Source organism: Lipophrys pholis (assembly GCF_963383615.2).
Source record: "Lipophrys pholis genome assembly, chromosome: 1".
Classification (NCBI taxonomy): Eukaryota; Metazoa; Chordata; class Actinopteri; order Blenniiformes; family Blenniidae; genus Lipophrys; species Lipophrys pholis.
The window spans coordinates 39,820,470-39,841,158 of NC_137635.1; the positions used below are offsets into that span (position 1 = coordinate 39,820,470).

The 20,689-nt window shown below is 41.7% G+C and overlaps 2 protein-coding genes across 3 annotated transcripts; both read left to right on the forward strand.

Annotated features, from left to right (window-relative positions):
- The first annotated feature begins 3,423 nt into the window (after nt 1-3,423).
- On the forward strand, nt 3,424-13,013 carry ripk2 (receptor-interacting serine-threonine kinase 2). 2 transcript variants are annotated; one of them, XM_080467051.1, is made up of 11 exons: nt 3,424-3,993; nt 4,931-5,084; nt 5,631-5,786; nt 6,158-6,315; nt 6,840-6,889; nt 6,983-7,144; nt 7,479-7,564; nt 9,720-9,821; nt 9,928-10,036; nt 10,113-10,325; nt 10,446-13,013. In XM_080467051.1, exons 1-11 carry the CDS (start codon nt 3,794-3,796, stop codon nt 10,868-10,870), a joined length of 1,815 nt encoding a protein of 604 aa, XP_080323177.1. In that variant the 5' UTR covers nt 3,424-3,793; the 3' UTR covers nt 10,871-13,013. The 2 variants fall into 2 exon arrangements, with proteins under 2 accessions (XP_080323177.1, XP_080323178.1); XM_080467052.1 differs by having other exon boundaries at nt 3,656-3,993; nt 10,449-13,013.
- A 1,515-nt stretch (nt 13,014-14,528) lies between these two features.
- Nucleotides 14,529-20,631, forward strand: LOC308106758 (Y+L amino acid transporter 2). Its single transcript, XM_080458670.1, has 10 exons — nt 14,529-14,970; nt 15,459-15,996; nt 16,926-17,051; nt 17,137-17,281; nt 17,719-17,842; nt 18,095-18,198; nt 18,293-18,389; nt 18,500-18,649; nt 19,013-19,196; nt 19,405-20,631. The coding sequence occupies exons 2-10, from the start codon at nt 15,477-15,479 to the stop codon at nt 19,497-19,499; spliced, it is 1,545 nt and encodes a 514-aa protein (XP_080314796.1). The 5' UTR covers nt 14,529-14,970; nt 15,459-15,476; the 3' UTR covers nt 19,500-20,631.
- Nucleotides 20,632-20,689: the final 58 nt, after the last annotated feature.

A 20,689-nucleotide genomic window follows, 5' to 3' on the forward strand; every position in this document is an offset into this window, starting at 1 on the left:
TATCTCTGTGGATATGTTAATAAAAAACACACAAAGGCACCTTCTGATGACATCTTTGCGTGAGGTTAAGTCCTGCAGAAATACTTGCAGTCTGATCCGCCTCTCCTCTAGAAAATCCTTGTCATAGTTGTCTCTGAACCAACGCTTCGAGGCGGGAGGCAGGGCCACACAAAAGCCTGGAAAGAGTTCTTTGAGCTGCACCACAGCCACCATGACCGAAAGGTTCAGCAAAGACACAAAAGAAAGAGAATCGCTATGGCAACAACATCACTTCTGCCTGAGTCTAAAGTGTTTCTAGGTCACAATGCCACCGCTGAAATGATAATCAAAAGAAAAAGGTTTAAAACTGAGTGTGTCCTAAATAAGATAAACTAGATTAAATCAGATGCCATGTAGAAGCAGATTGGTTGAAGCCCTGCTCACAGTCTTCTATGTCCATGTCAAACTGAATTTATTGATGAGATTAATCATGCATACTAACATTTGTCAACTATTCAAAATAACTCATGGATACTTAACTAATCTTTCCCTTTAAATGTTTTTTCCAAGGAGTCAGTTTGTTGCTGAGGTGCACGATGGGTTCTCACTTTGTCGCTGAGCCTGCAGAAGTCAGTGTATCTTCTGAAGACCATCCAACTGTCTCCTTGAATCCCCGTCACCAGGATCTTAAAGACCTACAACACAAATCGCTGACGTTCAAGGACAAATGATCACTGTGCACCAATATCCACAACATAAAACCCATCACACTGAGTAAACTAGCCGCTTAGATGTGGTGATGCCGGCACACATTTGTGTTTACAATATATGAGAAAAGCTCCAAAGCGGTTTGGTTGGCAAGTAGTTTTTGCATTCTGGTGTGACTATAGGCTCAAATCCAGGAAAGTTCTCCCCGTCCAAAGGAATTCCAGTTTCGTCCGACTGGAAAACACATATTTTTCAGACCAACTGGGGACGCTGACTTTGCTGTAGATGTGTATGTGATTGTGCATTTCTCTGTGTTTGCCTTGTAATCAACCTGTCTAGGGTGAATATGGCCTTTCATCCAGCAGAGAGACCACCCTATAAAAGGTAGACATAAATAGTATAGAAGATGGACAAATTTTACTTTTTTGTGTTGCTTTTCTCTTTAATTTTGACTTATGGCCGACAAAACCTGATCCTACTAGTAATTAAACTGAGCTGTATGTATTTTCAGCCCTGAACATATCTAAATATCACTTTGAATACTAATTCCCCAAATGTAACATAACTTTCAGTAATGTTTACCTGAAATCAACAGTGTGTACTATCAAAACTACAGATAACAACAGGCTTGACGAGGAGCTTCTTCATGTCAGCAGTCGAACATTGTTTCCTGAGAGTGTACCCTGGAGGAGTTACGGTGCAACTGCTGTTGTGAAATTTTGATGACAAACACACATGTGACCGTGACAGACTTTTGCAAATGCAGCAGTATTATGCAACCAGCATAAACACACCGAGTTGTGTCAGTGAGGAACTTCATGATGACTTTCATTAATTTTCCGGAGACCCACTGTCTCCTTACCAAAATTTGAACATACCTTTATTTGAACTTTTGACTTCAAATGTGATAATTAACAAAATGTATACAGATATTTTACCTCCATAACATGTGTAGCTGAACAGAATGTAAGCTCATCTATTGACCTCTCTTCTGTTCTGATTAGGAACGCTGGAGCAAAAATCAATCCCAGTCAGTACAAGCAGAGGGGTTGAGATATTAATACCATAATACAAACAACATTAAAAAAATAAATAAAACACCCCGACCATAGATATTTAGTAATGTGTGACACCATCAATACATAAAATATGAAAAAGATTTTTACCTAACTGTATAACCTTGCTGAAAAGATTTTACAACAAACCAACATAATAAGCTATTCCTTGTTGTCTAATTTGTTTTGATTAAGTTTGGGATTCCTTCTGTAGAAACAGCAGATGTCATCTGTAAATACCTACCGTGTACTTCTCTCCTCCAGAATCTCATAGCCCAGCAGCGTTGGACTGACCCAGCTTTGCCCATATTTCTCTTCTACTTGCAGGAGAGTGGATGACCAATCCAGCCTGTCTTTCCCCCGGCATCCGCTCCAATTCTCATCCTCTGCAGGACTAAAAACAGATGAACACCAGGGCCCATTCCTTTGCACCATGGGATGATCTTCTGAAGATGAAGCCGCACACTTTGTAGAAGAAGACTTTGTGTAGATTTGAGACCCTCTTTTGGGAAGAGACTTTGCTCCATAGCAGGTTATAGGAAAGGGGATTGGAACCAAAGTAGCTGCCATCTGTGGTGGCCGCAGTGAGCTGTTGCCAGTGTCGACATGAAGTTATTTCATTTGAACACAGAAGCACAGACCTGAGCCGTGCAGATCTTTTGAAGTCATGCTGGCTCATCGGAAATCACTGCACATCTACGTAGGCAGCGGTTAAGTTACACTGAAGCACCTGACATGTTGTGAAATAAGTTATCATACAAACACAGTCATGTGTTCAGTGTGTCCAATCCACCTCAGCAGGACTGCCACTCAGTGCTTAAAAGGTGCATAAAAAACCTAAAAAAAAATTACAAATGATAAGATAACAACAGAAAAATCATAACTAAAGAAATATAGACTTGAATTGTGAATTGAAGAGATGAACTGTATGGATCCTGAACAGGTAGGCAATGTTGGCAATTGCATAATGCCCGTGCCAGAAAGTGGCCCCCATGAAGACTGATTTCATTCCATTACAATAACAATATGATGGAAACCCTTTACTGAGACCAGGGGTGTCAAACATAAGGCCTGTGGGCCAAAAGTGGACTGCAAGAGGCTCCAATCCATCGAACAAAACATCCAAACAAATTGTTAAAATTACAATGAAAACCATGGACTTTTTCAAAACAGTCTGTTTAATCAACCATGCCTAAAGAATCATATATATTATGTTTTCTACTGTCTGAATTGTCTGGATTTATAAAAGTAATTGGAAAGGAAAATGTTGAAACTGGAAACAAGTGATTAAAAAATTATTATTTGATAGTATGTGTGTTCCTGTGTGATAAGAAATAATATTACTTGCTTATACGAGGGAGGGCGGGTTTACAGGAAAGAAGAAAAAAATCCCGAGCTTTTGGGAAATCCCATGCTTGGCATCATGTTGACATTAAATGCTGACTTCATGCAAAAGTGAAACAAAACACGGACATTTTTAGCACAGTATAAACTCTTTGCCTTTTTCTCTGTGCTTATATATGCTTATATATTTGAGGATTTTACTGTTGTCAATAAGCGGATTTGTAAAGTTAAAAAAAAACAAATCCTACAGATTTAAAGGTATTTAAAAACACAAGTAACTAGAACGTATCACAAGAAGAAAAAAGAAAAAAACAGGTGTACGTGAATGTAACACGTGGAGAAACCCGGAAGTGTGTCGTCATTAGCAACAACAAACCACCTGCCTTATATGTCGGCGGAGCGGCTTTGCACCGCTCTGACTCCCGGGGCTGGAGGCTTATCATGTGGAGGCGTGAACGTGAGCGTTAGCGCGTTTAACCGTGGCTGCCGGGTGTGGCACGTTTCTCGTCGATTAACGAGAAGTCTTCATCCTCCGTCTCGTTAGCTTAGCTCGCTAGCCACCTACAACAATATGGCTTGCGCGTGAACGGGGTCGCGTCGTTCTTCCTCGCCGTTTGACCAGAGAGACGCACTTTTGCTTTCGGAGGCTGCCGCTGCGTGGCTCACAAACACCGGACGAACTTCCCACCACAGTCTCACAAGCTGCCATGGAGCCCGCCGCGGCCATGGGGTGTATGAACATCGGCAGTCTGACCAGCACCTTGCCGGTGATCCCCTACCAGAAGCTGACGGACCTGTACTACCTGAGCAGGGGCGGCTTCGGCACCGTGTTCAAGGCTCAGCACTCCGACTGGAGGACCACCGTGGCCATCAAGTGCCTCAAGCTCGACTGTCCCGTGGGAGAAAGGTACTCTGTGCACAAAACACTGGCATCTGAGGGAGATCCGAAAGGCTTTGGGGGAAAATATGTCCGCGCGCGTGTAGAATTTAACAGTCGATCAAATGAATGTCAATCTTAAATCAAACGCGTCCCAACTTTCGAGGAGTTAACAGAACTGTGTGCTGACGCTGCAGTGTTTGTATGCGAAGACAATTATGGATCCGTAATTATATTTTCAATAAGGTCGTTGCACAAATATTTTGTCATGTGATGAGGAGACAAGCCACGAAGTTTCGGTGAAATGGTTTCGTTTCCAATGGATGTTAGTCGTTTGCTCCACTGATATTTACTCTTTTCATCTCCATCTTTGTTTTTACTAATTCCTCTAAGCACTTTTTAAGCGTGGCCTGTGTCCCACTCATCCAGACAGTCGTGTTTCTCATATTTATAGGTCAAAGATTCACACAATACCTCCTATTACATGTATATTATCTGTAATCGATGATGCGGATCACTTGGTCAGCTGAAAGCCATAATGTGTATGCAACACAGAGGAAACTTCCATTTTCGACAAGAACGTCTTGAAAGAGATGTGACGACTTTAAGTTTGTATTGTTATCTTTCCTGTGCTCCGTGGAAAAACCTGAACCCAAACACATTCATTACTTAAATCATTCAGTTATTGAAATGTTAATAAACATTCATATCTGGACAAGTCACTTCAAAATAAGTATTGTGATTTAGTTATTGTATCACAACATGCATGTCAATTAAAATAAATATATATCTTAATGCTTATTTAAACTGTCCTGCTTTAAGAGTGATTTGCTTCTATGATACTGTTTTGTTTTTTGTTTTTTGCATCAAACCATCTGGAAATGTCAACACAGTTTTTTTTGTTTTTTTTGTTTTTTTTAACTCTTTGGGTACAACATTTCTTCTTAAATCGGTGTCTCTGTTTCAGAGAGAGGAACTCTCTCCTGAAGGAAGCAGAGGTGCTTCACAAAGCCAGGTTCAACTACATCATCCAGATCTTTGGCATCTGCAACGAGCCCGAGTTCTTCTGCATCATCACAGAGTTCATGAGCAACGGCTCTCTGGACCTGCTGCTCCATGAGGTAGCTTCCTGTCAACAATGATCCTCTCAGAAACTTAATTCCCTGCTCAGATGACAGCCATGAAGTGTTTATAGGTTGAGCTCCCAAAAAGAAAAAACCCCAAGACATTTCATTTGACTGAAGGAGCTTGACTTTTGAGCCGCAGCTTAAAGTAAAAAGTTTATTCAGTTCCTGTTGTTACACTTTTGTTGCCAAAGTATGTGATAAGAAAGTCTCTTTGTTGTCCTGCTTTATCCGCCAGAACTTCCAGCGTGTCGGCTTGTATTAGTCATTACATTCTTGTCAGGGACATGGCAAACAAAAGTGAAACTCTTCACAGTCTGGAACATTTTTCGATCGAAAAAGGGGAAAAGAGCCACAAGGATAAATCTCTTGCTGGGAAATTCCCGGCTGATGTTGTATAGTGGGGGTTTTTTTCCCCTGGTTTTCTTTTTTCTTTTTTTTGGAGCTTTGGAATTGATATGTAATTTTATATCTATTTACATATTGTTTCTTTACATCTTTTCTTTACATTTCTCTATTTTGTTTTGTGATCTTTGTCTGCAGAAGGAAATGTATCCCGTTCTTGCTTGGCCTTTGCGTCTGAGAATTTTGTATGAGATCGCCCTCGGGGTAAACTTCCTTCATCACATGAATCCGCCTCTTTTACATCATGACTTGAAGACCCAGAACATCTTATTGGATGGCGAATTTCATGTGAAGGTATGCGTGATGGACACAAGAGGTTCTGGAAAAGCAAGCTCTCATGGGAAGCTGCTCTCACATCACCAAACACTGAGCATCATGACCAAATACAAAACAATACTTAGTCGTCCCATCACAGTCGCTATGTCTAAGTTATGTATTTTGAGATTTAATTAGCATCAACTTGTTTTTTTGGTTTTTTTTTAGGAGTTAAGCTCAATTGTAGCAGCTTTGCAACAGATTGCCTACATTTATCCATCTTATTAGATTTGCAACTTCACTGGCTGTCAAATTAGTGATTAAAAGATGATGACACGGCTAAAACAACTTGTGCTTTAACCGCAGCTTTGCAGCATGTTGCCAAATCTTTCTGATTTCCTTCCCTCCAGATAGCAGACTTTGGCCTGTCAAAGTGGCGCCAGCTTTCTGTCAGTAGAGGCTCGGGGTCCAAGCCCTCAGAGATGGGGGGCACAGTGATCTACATGCCCCCTGAGGAGTATGAACCATCCAAAAGCCGCCGGGCCGACGTGAAGCATGACATGTATAGGTGAGACGGCAAAACCTGCTGTTAACTCAACCATTTCTCTTTAATCTAGGTGTCCTCGTCTTATTTACATGCATTTATTTAGGAGGTTTCACCTCAGGGTTATATTCATAATACTCCTGAGTCTGTGTTTGCTCAGCACAGTCAGTATTGCTGAGAAATAATCATCTCCTCCCTGCTAAGGGTAGACTTAGGCAATGTGCTATTGTGAGGTGGAATTGTTGTCATTCCAGAGCTGCACTGCAGAAAACTTGGCAAATGACTGATGATAAAAAAAGTGTTCCCGAAAAGAAAAGACTCTACTCCTCTCTGTGACGGAGTGTGTCTCACTCCCAGGGCTCTGGCCGAGGCGGTGTGCTGTCAACTTTAGTATTGTTGTGACGTGTCCATTAGTCTTTGTGCTTCCTCAAATCAGCCTCTATTGTTGGCTCATGGTAAAGTCCCTCGGCTCTGAAGGGGATTGCCAGTTACAAAAAAAACATAATGCAACTTTTTCCTCTTTTTTTTTTTTTTTTTTTTAAATCTAGCTATGCCATCATTATGTGGGAGGTGCTTTCCAGGCAGATACCATTTGAAGGTAACTCATGTTTTGTGTCATCACTGTACCCGCCCCCTCCCCCTGCATTTATCACTCTGACCATTGTAATCGATGCTTGTGTTGTGTGTTTAGAGGTGACCAATCCCATGCAGATCATGTTCAGCGTGCTTCGTGGGATGCGTCCTGACATCAGCCACGACAGCCTGTCCGCCGACATTCCCAGCAGAGAAACTCTTATCAGCTTAATGACCTGCGGCTGGACTGCGAACCCTGACGAACGGCCTTCATTTCTCAGTGAGCTCACGCAAATGCTGCCTCAATCCACCAACTCGGAAAACTTGGCGTTCATCCGTACAGCAGAGTGACTTTAAAAACTTTTCTCAGAAATGGGTAATGTACTTTAGAGCAAGATAATACATCAGAACAGGAATGTTTTCTTATCTGATAGGACCGAAGTTCATGCACAAATCAAAATCATTGCTGTATATGTGAAATTGTGGAAAATAAATGAAATAGTGAAAAAGGGAAAGAAGCTGAACAGGCCGGAGCACGATAACGGAGGGATTGTTGTGACTATCATAGTCCACTGGCTTAGTGTTGCTCAGCGATGCTGTGACTGTCTTCTCAGAGTGTTTAATCGAGCTGGAGCCGATGGTGAGGAAATTTGATGAAATTGACTTCCTCGAGGCGGTGCTGGAGATCAAGAGGTCAAAGGTCAGTCACGGGTCTTGCTCCATTTCTCTTTTGTGTTGCAAAAGCTCGTAGCTTACAAGGTGTCGACCTCTGCTAAATGTAATACCATTTCCTCAGTGCATCATGGGATAGGTTGAGCGAGATTGAGATGCAGTGTCATAGGTCAAAGTTCTTCAGATTCCTCCAGAGGTCTGATTACCACACATTGATTTGACTCGGAGCGCCGTGATGTGTGGGGGAGCAGGGGGGGGGCTGTTCCTGTAGACCACTACTGTTTGTGACGGTGAACCATCATCTGTCTCTGCACCGGCATACAAAGTGTGAACTATTGAGAAAAGCCAAACAAGGGGAACTGGTTCGACACAGGCGACGCATCGCGTTAGACCACATGACATGCCCATTGCTGTTTGCTTTGGCTTGAAATGATTATGGCAGTGACGCATTAGTTTAATTGGGCTGAATCTCTCTCTCTCTCTCTCTCTCTCTCTCGCTCTCTCTCTCTCTCTCTCTCTCTCTCGTAATCTGTGCTTAACGTTGAATTGGCACATCATCATCTATTTCTGTAACGTCAACGAGTCAAATCAATATTTCAAAGCTGCAGAAAGGTCAATGCGAGGGAGCTGAAAGTCAATAAATGAATAAAAATCATAAAAAAGGTAATAAACATTCCAGCAGTTTCGGTGATGAGACACAGACTTCCATAAATAGACTAATGATTGATGTCAAAACAGTGTTGATGAGCTTTTAATGACTATTTCCAGGTTTGTCTCCAACTTAACGATCACTTCCTGTTAATGCCGTACCGTAGTTATCATTGCATGACTTTTGTAGAATAGAAACCTTTAATTGACCCTTTACCAGCAAAGTCTTTATATAGTTTCATCCCCTAAAACAACTGAAGTATCACACTAAGCTGTTTTAACTCAGCCAGTAAATAGTCACTGTTTTTTACGTCAAAGACTTCTCAGAGTAAACGTAAAGTACTCTGGGTGTCATACTCGCCTGTATGTGTGTGTGTTTGTGTGTTTGTGAGTTTGTGAGAGTGTTATTCCAGGAACACACACAAATGAAAGCTGAATCATTAAAAGTTTCTCTTGTTTGCAATTTTGGACAGCGGATGACACATATGTTACTGCATGGATGCCATGGAACAATATCCTTCCCCATTTTCAGTAACGCTTCAACAAAAGTGAAACTATTGTTGGTGTTAAAGAAACGGTTAAAACTCTTCTTTAAAAAAATACAGTCTGCTGATTTAAGACTGAAACGATTGTATGTTTTTGATTTTCTTTTGACAAGTCCAGCAGAGCGCCACACGTAGGAAAAACTGAAATTAATGATGGATTAGTGATTTCTTATCCGTTTTAAATTAATGGGGCAGATGATTTCTTCTTCTTCTTGTGCTGATAAACTAATAAAGAAAAAGCTTTTATCACATTTAAAAAGCTTTTCAACATTGGTAGTTATAGATGTGTGACACGCGGAATTATTAAAATCTAAAACATTTTCACAGAAAACTTTTCATGGAAAGCAAAGTCACTCACTTTTAAACCTCAAGATTTAATTCCCAAATCAGAAAGTGTGTGTTTGGTTTGTTTGCGGCACCACGGTCTCGGTTGGACTCGGGGGGGGGGGGGGCCTTTATGTTTCCTTTTTTGGGGGTTTTCCTCAATCTACTCACGATTCCTCCTGTAATCCAACATGTGTTTGAGTCGAAGCTTCCGGTAGGTGTGAATGTGTGTGTCTTTGTGTGTTTAACACACACACACACACACACACACACACACACACACACACACACACACACACACACACACACACAGAGTCAGCACTGTGCAACCCTGAACTGGATAAAATGGACGGTGGTGGTGTTCCTGTATGTTCTCCATGCAGAACATTGTCTTGTTCTCATTTCTATAAATAAACTAGTGAAGTGAAAAAGCCTTGTTTGGTGAGGCGCAGCATCACTTCTGCTTTACAAGCTGTTTGGTCCAGTTTTAGTTTTATTTACATCATGTTTCTGCAAATCGTACGTTCCCATCTGTGTTGTGTTCACATGTTTATCACACTTTCTGTTATGCAAGGATGGATTTTTTGTTTTTTCCTTTCTATTTTGTCTGTATAATTCGTTTAACGCTTTTTGACAGTTGATATCTTCTTTGTCTCTCCTCCACAGCAGAGGCAGAGATCCTGTGCTTGTTCGGCTCAGCCAGTGAGTGAGAAGAGAAATGAGGAAGCTCCTCTGAACATCCTGGATTACCGAGCCAGCCCGTGGCCCGTCAGTATTCGCCCACTTCCACTCATACACGTGTGATTTAGACTGCAGTCGTCACTGGACTGAATGGGTTTGTGCTTTAATAGTGGGTCTCTGTTTCTTGTTGTAGGAGAGCTCCACCTCGGGCTCAGGCTCATGCTCCTCCCAGGACACCGACATTTCTCTGCCAGACGTCCTCACCAGCAGTAACACCGGCCCTTCCAAACGCAATGATGAAGGTAACGGCCGCGTTGGCATGTGTCGCCACTGAGAATGTCATGTTCGGTTGATCGAGCGCTTCCTCTGCTCCTCCAGATGCGAAGTGTCTTCCATCATCGTTCATAGCTCCGACACTGGAGCCTCCAAAGTCCTTGAAAGAGGACAACTGTGCAGTCAACAATCTGAACAGCTACCAGAGTGCCAGACCCATGAACAATCTAAACATACCGATCAAAACGGGCCCGCCCGTCTCCGAGTACGAGACGCAGGTGGACAACTGCCCCCTCAAGCCCCTGCCCCAGCAACGAGGTACAGCTCTATGAGTAGAACTTTGTTGTCCATCTTTAATGTTGCCAATCGGTCAAATTGAGTGTAATGTTAAAATTGTGTGAGACGGTTGAAGTAGTTTCTTCTGTCTTGGTTCTCCAGCAGATCACTCTCCTCCGCTGCATCACTCTCCTCCGCTGCATCACTCTCCTCCGCTGCATCACCCTCTCCCTTCGCGAGGCCCCATCGCCCTGTGGATCGAGACACGGCGGGAGGCCATCGTGGCCCAGATGACGGAGGCCTGTCTGAATCAGTGCTTGGACGCCCTGCTGGCGAGGACCATGCTGATGCGCGAGGACTACGAGCTGGTGGTCAACAAGCCCACGCGTTCTGCCAAAGTCCGCGAGCTCGTGGACCACTGCCACGGACAAAACGAAGACTTTTGCAACATTGTCGTGCGCAAGTTGTATGAAAACAAGCACATGCGGCTGCTGCCGTACCCGCCCGAAGTCTGCTCGCCCACAGTCGGCATCAACCCCAGTGCCCCGTCTCTGTCCATGTCCTACAACATCCCCAGGAACATGTAGCAACCATGGAAACCATCCAGACTGTGCCAACTTTAAACTTCACCAGACCCCTCCCAGAGACGACTGCTGAGGTTTCTGTCCAGCGTCCCTGCCAAGACACCGAGGAGCAGGTCGAATAGGGAAAAAAAGCTTACAGGTGCAAAACAAGGTACATTTTAATTAGTTTTCTTCTGTGTGAGCAAAATCAAAAGATTTTGACTGAATCCATGATTTTATTTAAAATCTCCACGCTGATGTGTTTATTTATGATCCCTTCATTCTGGATGTGTGTTTCAAGGTGTTCATCACTTCAGCAGTCTTTTTTTTCTCTCCAGTATTTTTGGGTGTAAATGTTTAATTTTATGTGCCCATGTTGTGAAAATACCGGGAAACCTTCAGTAAGAGGTCTCTAATCCTATGTTTAAGTACCATTTATTGTGTACTTTCCACATTATTGCAGCTTCACAGCCTTTAATAGATCCCAAAGTCTACATGAAGTCAAACTATGGTGGAGTCAAAGTGTAAATTTCCTATAATTCTTGTAACTTTTCTGAAGCACTACACTGAGTTGTGATATTGTTAAACTGTCGTCTTGTGACTAAATGGGTAGTTTTTGTATCTCCGGGCGTCTCCTTCCTTCTTTTTAATCGTCCTGTTGGAGAGAGTTGCCGACTCGTGGGGAAAGCAGGAAGCCGAGATGGGAACACAAAGACCAGGGTGAAAGAGCTGCATGTCTTTGCATGGTTTATTTTAAGTGGACCGAGCTGACCTGGCTCCTTTTTTTCTTTTTTCCCTCTTTTCTCAAACTTTACTCAAGAGGCTTCATATGTTGCTGGATATTTGCAGAATTACTGTTCTTCCATGGAGCTCTGGCTTTTGATCTTACTTGGGCTGCGGAAGCAAACCGCAACACACGCCTGGAGGAAAACACACTTTCTTTGTAGCAAATCTTGAATTAACCTCCAGCAAAAAGGAAGTACATACGCTGTCAATCTAGTCGGTCCATTGTAAATCCTGTATCTTTTTTTTTTTCTACTGGAGTTTTAGTGTCATGTCTTCTTAAAATGACAGCAATACGCTAAGAAAATGTAGTTCCACTCAGTGATCATCCTAAAAGGCTTAATACTGTTAAAGTAGGACAGTAGCATCACTTCCACCATATAAAGGGGTAAAAAGAGTTAGTCAGGTTCACTATTATTACATCTACTCATGTAGTACTGTGATGTATTCGTAGGCAAAGAACCTCTTTAGTTTCTCATGTATGTGTGCATATACTGTATGTGTGCATATACTGTATGTGTAGCAGTGCTGGAATTAATGATTTTTGGTCAATTGACTACAGCATATTAACTTGGATAAAATGTTTAACCAACTAATCAATTGATCAACTGATCATTTGTTTCAGCCCGAGCGTGCATGTGTGTAGACTTGTCTGTAGCTTTTTTATAAAAGGCCTTAATGTCGTCATCACTGCCTTCACTTTCCACAAATAGGTGCTTAAATTGCAATATAATAGTAAACACTTGTACCATAAATACAGAAAAAGCCTTGTCTGGTTCAAATTTATATTAACGAGTGAAATTAATTTCCTTTGCTGCGAGGATGAACAAGTTGCAGTCCTGCGTCTCTCACTCCAAACCAAATTACACACCAGTGACAAACTGATTAACAAGAGCTGCAGCAGGCCAATGCTTAAGATCAGCTCTCTTATACACAAGGTCGTTTAAATAATAAGGGTTGAGCAAAGGTCAATATGCTTCCATCCGTTGGACTTGTATTGTCTTTGAATACTGTGCCTCATTTTCAGATTCTGGCTTCAATTCCTGCAACGTGCAAAAGCCTTTAACACATATCAGAAAGAGAGGAGAGGGGAAACAAATTAAAGCCTAAATATGTTGCAACATATTTGAACTGTAGATGATGGTTTCATCTTTTTTATATTTGTGTATATATATATATTTTGTTTTCATCTGTGATCTTGTTAAAATGTCATGTATTGTTTCTGTGACGTGTTAATTTTATATTTGGCCTAGTTTAGAGCCCGTGTTAATATCAGTATCCTGATCCACATTTATGTGTTGCAGTTTTATAACTGTGGGTTCAACTGCAAGATTCGTTTTTTTTCAAATTGTATCAGTTTCTTCATTAAAATTGGTTTCCTGTTTTTACTTGTTGTTTACTTTCCTGCTTTGTAGGCAACAAGTGTGTTTAATTATATGAGAATACACAGTGTGTTTGGTTCACTCCCAGGTTTTTGATCTGAGCTGCTTCCAAAATAAAAGTTTGAGATGCGATACATGTTATTCTGAATAAGGAAACTTTCACATTTGAAAACCTGGATTTAATGAAAACCCTCAAACGATGTGGCCTGGAAGAGCATGGAGGAAATTATTATTTTAATTAAGTATATACATTTAAAAAGTATAAACTTGATCATTAAAGTACAGCTCCTAAAGTGCAGCTACACTGTGATGTATGTAGTGACGATATCCTACCGCTGGAGGGCACCACTTCCATATATATATATATATATATATATATATATATAAAGTTAATGAACACGTAATTAAATCGAAAATCCACAATGTTTCATTCTATTTATTAAAGAGAGCTTGTCACACATTTGGATAAAAGTACAGATGTATCCATTTGTAAGTAACGTGAAGACGAAAGATTTGGCAGTCAGGGAGGATTGGAAAGAATTAGATCGTTTTCGCTCACAATCTTAGCTGCGAAGTTGCAGAAGTATAACTGGTTTCTTAATTTAGTTTTTTTTTTAGTTTATTCACTGTGCATTTACTTCTTTGTGGCTCCATACTTAAATTTTTGAAGTTCAATATAAAGAGCTCATGTGACTTGTCAAACGAACAACTTTACATTGATGTCAGTCATATTATAAATTGTTTTGAGAAACATTATCATAGGTGCCAGTGCTGTATTTTGCCCCTTGCTTTGGGAATACAAATATTTCTTCATCTGATGATGCATTTACCTTGAAAATGTGACAAAAAGAAAAGCAGTGCTTAAATCATTCCAACAATCCAAGCAGTTCACCTAAAACTAACCCAATTGTTCAAACATAATATGTCCGATGATTTTAGTGAACTATATGTAGGACACGTTCCTCGAATAATACATTATACAATAGGACAGTATAGTGTTCAATAGCGTGCAGCCAGTCTTTTACATAAAGCCAGTGAGGATTTTATCTAAATTGCAGAATTTATAAGCTAGAAATGGTGATATATGTGTTCATGTGGTCAGTATGATGCTTTTCAGGATGTTTCATCATGTTCAAATGGTACACGAGGGTGCTTCACACTAGAGTATTCAAATATCTTTAGATTAATAATAACAATAATAAATACAATTCCTAAAATAATATTAAAACATCACTAAAACATAACATTTTGAGCTTGTTTTGAATCAACACTTATGTTGCAGTATTGTTTTATATATAATTTGTCATTTTCAGTTTTTCCAGGTGTTAAAACAAGATTAAGATGATGATGGCTTGTTTTCCCCTAAAAATATCAATTCGGTTATCAACTCCACCCAACATTACATTTTCAAACAGAAGAACATATCTAAACTCACTTGTGACAAGTGTCAAAGTGATGAGCTTCTCTTGTCCACGTGTCCTGGACTCATGGAGACAAATCATTCCACTCCCAGCCTCAGAATCTGTCCTTGTGCATGCCTGAATGACTGACAGATGGTGACAGCTGCACGGACAATCCCGCCATGTGAAGATCTAGAAGTACAGTACACATCAAATTATTTCCTATAGTAGACTCTCTACCCTATAGCCTGGAAATGAGGCCAGACGTCCCTGGGCTGTCTCTGTATTAGCTGATAAAGTCTCTCTTGAGAGCAGAAACGAGGTCTGCTCAGCTCTGAAAATAGCACTTGGGGGAACACGAGAGAGCGGCCCGTCTGCAGGCTCTGGAAAAACACAAGTTGTAGTCGTGCTGGCCTGCGGGGATTGCAACATCGACCGACTGTTGCTACCTGTCATGAGCTCTCCACTGTCTGAGGGCTGATTTTGAGGAGAAGCACGGACCCGGCAGAGACTCTGTATGTTCAGTTGGACATAGACTTGCTGATCCTCTTGAAACAAGGCAAGTGTACTTTTTGTTCTGAACATGTACACATGCCAATCTCCTTATGCTGACTTATAGAATGAAACTGTGAACTGTGTTAATTTGTGTTCTATACAATTTTGTGCTATTGTTGGTGCTTTTGGGTGATGGGTGCAGTCTACAGAGTGAGGGCGCGAGGGGTTCGGGGTCAGGGGTGGGTGTTGGGAATAGGGTAAGAGTTAGCGTTAAGGTTAGGGGTCAGGGTTTGTGATTGGGTTTAGCGTCACGTATTAGGGATTGGTGTTAGGCTTAGGGATGGGGGTTTGGGTTGAGGATGGATGTTAGGAATACGGTTAGATTTAGGAATTAGGGATTGGTGTTAGGCTTAGGCAGCACAAATAATCAATCCATTATTTGCACAGCACAATCAGCAGGTCGCCCAAAAGCATTTTACAGCGTTATAAAATCCTGCGGTAATCAAGTGTGTTAAATTGAAGTTATATCTAATCATTGTCCAATAACTTCAGATCAGCACTGCTGGATTAATGGAGGATCTCCGGCAGAAGATTGGAGTGGTGTCACACACAATATGTCCAAGTCCACAAGCTCCGTCGGAGGAGGACTTAAAGGTCCCAAATGGTGGGAAAGAAGACAAAATGCAAATGAAGAGAGAAATCTCCCTCATCAATGGGATCTGCCTCATTGTAGGAAACATGATTGGCTCTGGGATTTTTGTTTCACCAAAGGGTGTCCTCATGCACTGCTCCTCTTACGGGCTCTCGCTGCTGATCTGGACCCTTGGAGGCATCTTCTCCGTGTTCGGGGCTTTGTGCTACGCCGAGCTCGGCACCACCATCACTAAATCCGGAGCCAGCTATGCCTACATCCTGGAATCGTTCGGCGGCTTCCTGGCTTTCATTCGCCTGTGGACGTCCATCCTGCTGATCGAGCCCGCCAGCCAGGCTGTGATTTCCCTGACATTCGCCAACTATTTGGTGGAGTCTTTCTACCCCACCTGTCAGCCTCCATACGATGCTGTGCGCCTCATCGCTGCAGCCTGCCTCTGTGAGAAGCCCTCCTGTGTGTCAGTGCACTTCAGCATCTCGTTAAAACAATCACCACATCGGCTCTTTAAATAAGAGTGATGTCAGATCATATTTCCTGGGTTGTTTACTCTAAAATGTTGCAGGGTTTTTTTGCTTCCAGGAGTTAGTAAAGACAAAAAACGTTTTTAATATTAATGCTGAAATTCTAAGATATACCCTGCATTTCCTGTTAGAATCTTCATTGCTTACGAACCTTTAATTAGAACTTGTATATTTTTACATCAAACATGACCTATTTTTTGATTTGCATCCAGGAATTCTCATCTCATTTTGATTTCTAGTCTCTAATTTGCAGGCTGGTTTCAAGTTCAAAGCAATGCTACGTGTAAAATCCAGTATTTTAACTTGAAGTTATGATATCGGCCTCCAGGTTTACTTTTCAAATTGACAACCTAACATTTTAAATGGTGAGCTCACGACACACAATCGTGCAGGAACCCGTTTAAGATGCATAAGTGTATATATTATTTATAATTCATGAGCCCTGGTAAAGTCTGTTAAGGAGAATAATATTAAGCATAAAGGAGAAAGTAGCCCAATATCCTAAATGAATCCACTCAGTGTCCATTTAGGATGACATCAACCATGAACGCAATAGGCGGACGAGACATCTGCTATAGATAGACATAGTCTGGGCTGTAAAAATACCAGGGTGGTTTACAGCCAGTCTTTGTGCACGGAAGACTGTAAGAAAGCAGAAGTGGTATTTGGGTGAGAGAGCAATAATGACATGAGTCCTGAGCTGCTCTGCCACGAAGAGAGTTTATGTTTGTGCTTGCACAAGCAAAATGTGTTCTATGTGACAGAGGAGAGAGGCAGCCTGACGGAGAACGTTCTGAAAGTTACAGTGCGCGTTCATTCATGGCTTTGATTCTCCGCTCTGTCCAGGTATCCTCATCTTCATTAACTGTGCCTATGTGAAGTGGGGGACTCTGGTCCAGGACATCTTCACATATGCCAAACTCATGTCATTATGCCTCATTATCACTGTTGGAATCCTGAAAATGTCAACAAGTAAGTCAAAAATAAAAACACAAATTCTTTGTAGGAACACAGGATGAGACAGTCACCACGTGTTTTAATCTCTGACATGCCTCAGGAGAACCAGAGAGCTTTGACAACGTGTTTGAGGACTCCTCCAAAGACCCCGGAGCCATAGCTTTGGCCCTCTACTCAGCGCTCTTCTCCTACTCCGGCTGGGATACTCTCAACTTTGTAACGGAGGAGATTCAGAATCCAGAGAGGTGATCCAGACATGCGAACAGGAACACGCAGTGTACAGGACGCTGGGGGCTCTGCACATGTCCACACTGATGAGATATCAGTTATTCTCTCACCAATTACTGAAAGTGAAACTGTTGATGATTGCATGTCCCTAAACAAACTGAATGAGATAATAGGAACTGTTTAAATGAGACCCTAAGTAGTGTACTGAAACCCGAGCCTTGATTGGGAGCCGATAACTCATTAAATAGTCGATGGCTTCATGAATAATGTCACATAACTGTCAGACTTACTGACTTTTAACCTCCAAGCTCACACGGATTACACTTGATTACTGTTGGGTTTTGATTTTCAGGATGAGTTAAACTCACTTTTGCGTTCACATCAAGTTTCTGTACTTCTTGAATCTTTTATTTTTTTTTTTCGGAGTCGTTAACTGTGTGTTTTGTTCTTGTAGAAATCTGCCCCTGGCCATTGCCATCTCCATGCCCATCGTGACCATCATCTACCTGCTGGTCAACGTGGCGTACTACGCCGTTTTAGATAAAACCGCTCTGTTAGCCAGTGACGCTGTTGCTGTGGTGAGTCACAAACATCAACCACCTGAGAGAGATGATTTACTCTACAGCTAAATATAGGTTTGTTCTACTTAAGAATAGTTGACCTGGGCGTTTTGCCCTGTGAGGTCATAACAAGACTCCTGAAATTGAAAGGAAGGTAGCTGATGAGTGACGGTGAATGTCAAAACTTTACAGATTATGACCATTTGAGGTACAGTTGGGCTCTCTTGGACTGTGAAGTTTGTGACAAGCCTTTAAATTATGACCTCATAGACATTTGGGAATGCTGCCCTGGGGCCATTCAAGTGGATCATCCCTGTCTCGGTGGCCATGTCCTGCTACGGTGGACTTAACGCCTCCATCATTGCTGCTTCTCGGTAAAAGGAAATCGCTGAGCTGTGGTAATGTTGTAATAAAACCTGGAGAGGTTTTTCCCAGTAACCCCCCCCCCCCGCCTCACTGGTCGTGCAGGTTGTTTTATGTTGGTGCCAGAGAGGGTCACCTCCCCAACAGCTTGAGCCTGATTCACTTGAAGCGCTACACACCCATACCTGCACTGCTGTTCAACGTAAGAACCCCTGTACCATGAGAATTATTGTACACAGGCATGAACTAAAGAAAGAGTTTATGCTTTGTTTCGGTATGTAGTGTAATAATTCTCTGCTCTCTGGGCTGCAGGGATTGATGGGGCTGATCTTTCTGTGCGTGGAGGACGTCTTTCAGCTCATCAACTATTTCAGCTTCAGCTACTGGTTCTATGTGGGTCTCTCTGTGGTCGGCCTTATATACCTGCGTTTCACTCAGCCGGACAGACGCAGGCCTGTCAAGGTACATCGCTTTTCATTGTCCCATTTGATAATATTAACATGTATACAGCACATACCTTTTTTTTTTGCTTTTTTTTTTGCTTTGTGCAATAATCTTGTTATGTTTTAAGGTTTGATGTGTTTTGACTCTGGGAATTGTCAAAAAGCTCAAATAATAATCATTATGGTCATCTAATATGTATTAATGTGAAAAACTTTAAGGGAGTGTGATTTGACTGAAAGCTAAGACTTGGCATGAGACAAAGCGTGTGCAGTGTGAGAGTTGTGGTGGGTGAGGAGGCGCAGTGGAACTGAAACTCTGTGGAGGTGTCATGAAAATCTCCTCCGTGTAAAATCCGACATGTTTGTGTTCTTCTTTTCACAGCTGTCCCTCTTCTTCCCATTCATCTACTGTCTGTGCAGCCTGTTCTTACTGATCGTCCCTCTGTACGAAGACACCAGTAACTCTCTCACAGGGATTGGTATTGCACTGTCTGGAGTGCCGGTTTACTATCTGACCATTTATATGCCTCCGGAGCGGAGGCCCAGATTCATACATAAGCTAAATGGTAAGATTTGCTCTAATGTCTCGATCATACGTTTGAGGTCATTTTAATAATGTTAACAACTAGTTACAGTCCTGTTTCTGATGTTTTACACTCTTCTCAGGCTCTAAAGTGGTCATGTATCATTCTCAAATGATCTTATCATATAATCTGATACCACTCCTCTTTCTTTCCCACACCTTCTCTTCTTTCATGTCTTTTAAACCTCCAGACTTCGCCACCAAATACACCCAGATCCTGCTCTACTGCTGCCTGACTGAGTTTGACACTGAAGTGGAAACACAAGAAAACAGTAAAAGACAGTAAGAAACAGACAGAGACCACTGTTTGTCGGTCACCAGCAGACCTGAAGCCTTTTCCCTGGAGTATGAGACCCGGGCAGAGCGGCGAGGTGCCGGCTCGCACTGTGTTTGGGAGGATTATACTCCTGCAGGTCGAGGCATGTGACTCAATTGATTCACCAAGAGGGAGCAATTGTTTGCGATACTACAAACTGCGAATGCAGTTTACTTTCCTTTGGAGATCAAGGAGTGTCGTCTACGAGGATTAAAGCAAAACTAATGCAAAAAATAAAGTTGAAAGCACGTTTTTATTTTTCATGTTTATGTCGGGATGTATTGTATGGGGGTTTTTATCATTTCTTATTGAAGATGATATAAAAATGAATCATGTGACAGTCTGAAGTTTTTACTAAATATGTCAGACTTTACTATTTGTATCGAATAAATATGTGTCAATACCAATAAGTTGTGTTTTCCTCAACAGTCACTTCACCCTGAAGCTGTTGAAGCGACTCTTCTTTCTATAGTTTGTATGTTTCGGGGCATATTTATATTTTCTCTGATCTGTAGTCAAACTGTATTTTAAACAGTTTTCCATCATTGACGCTCCACTCACACATTCACTAGGCGGCGTCTGATACGACACGTTTGTTTGCCTTTTCAGAGCAGGTTTTTGGAGGCAACGTTTTCTGCAACCAGTAGAGAAACATGACCACAACTAGTGTTGTCCACAGTAATGATCGTCACAGTTTCTTCTAAAAAAAAAAAAAGGGGGGGGGGGGGGGGGGTGTTGGCAAAAGGCATTCTGACACCCCCAGTTTGTCCCGCTGTTGTGCTTGTTGTGATCTTTGTTTCTGCTCAGCCGAGGCCCACTCATACAAAGACAACTACTGTTAAATGAAATGATTGTAGTGTTACATATTCATTACATATGCAATAGCTATTGCATACTGTAGGTCTTCTTCACATACGATTGTGTTAAACTCTTCAATGTTGATTTTCATATCCAATCCCCTCAGTCAGGAAAGAAAATTGTTTCTTAAAAAAAACTGTTGGGAGATTCTCAAATCTTTAGTTGTGTTTTCTTGGAGGGGAGTAAGTGTTATTATGGTCATTTACTATTTTGTATTTTTTTTAATAAACTGCAGTTGCAAGACAGTTTTCATTGTTATTAACTTAAAAAGTTCCTCTTAGTGTTTTAATGATGGTTCATAG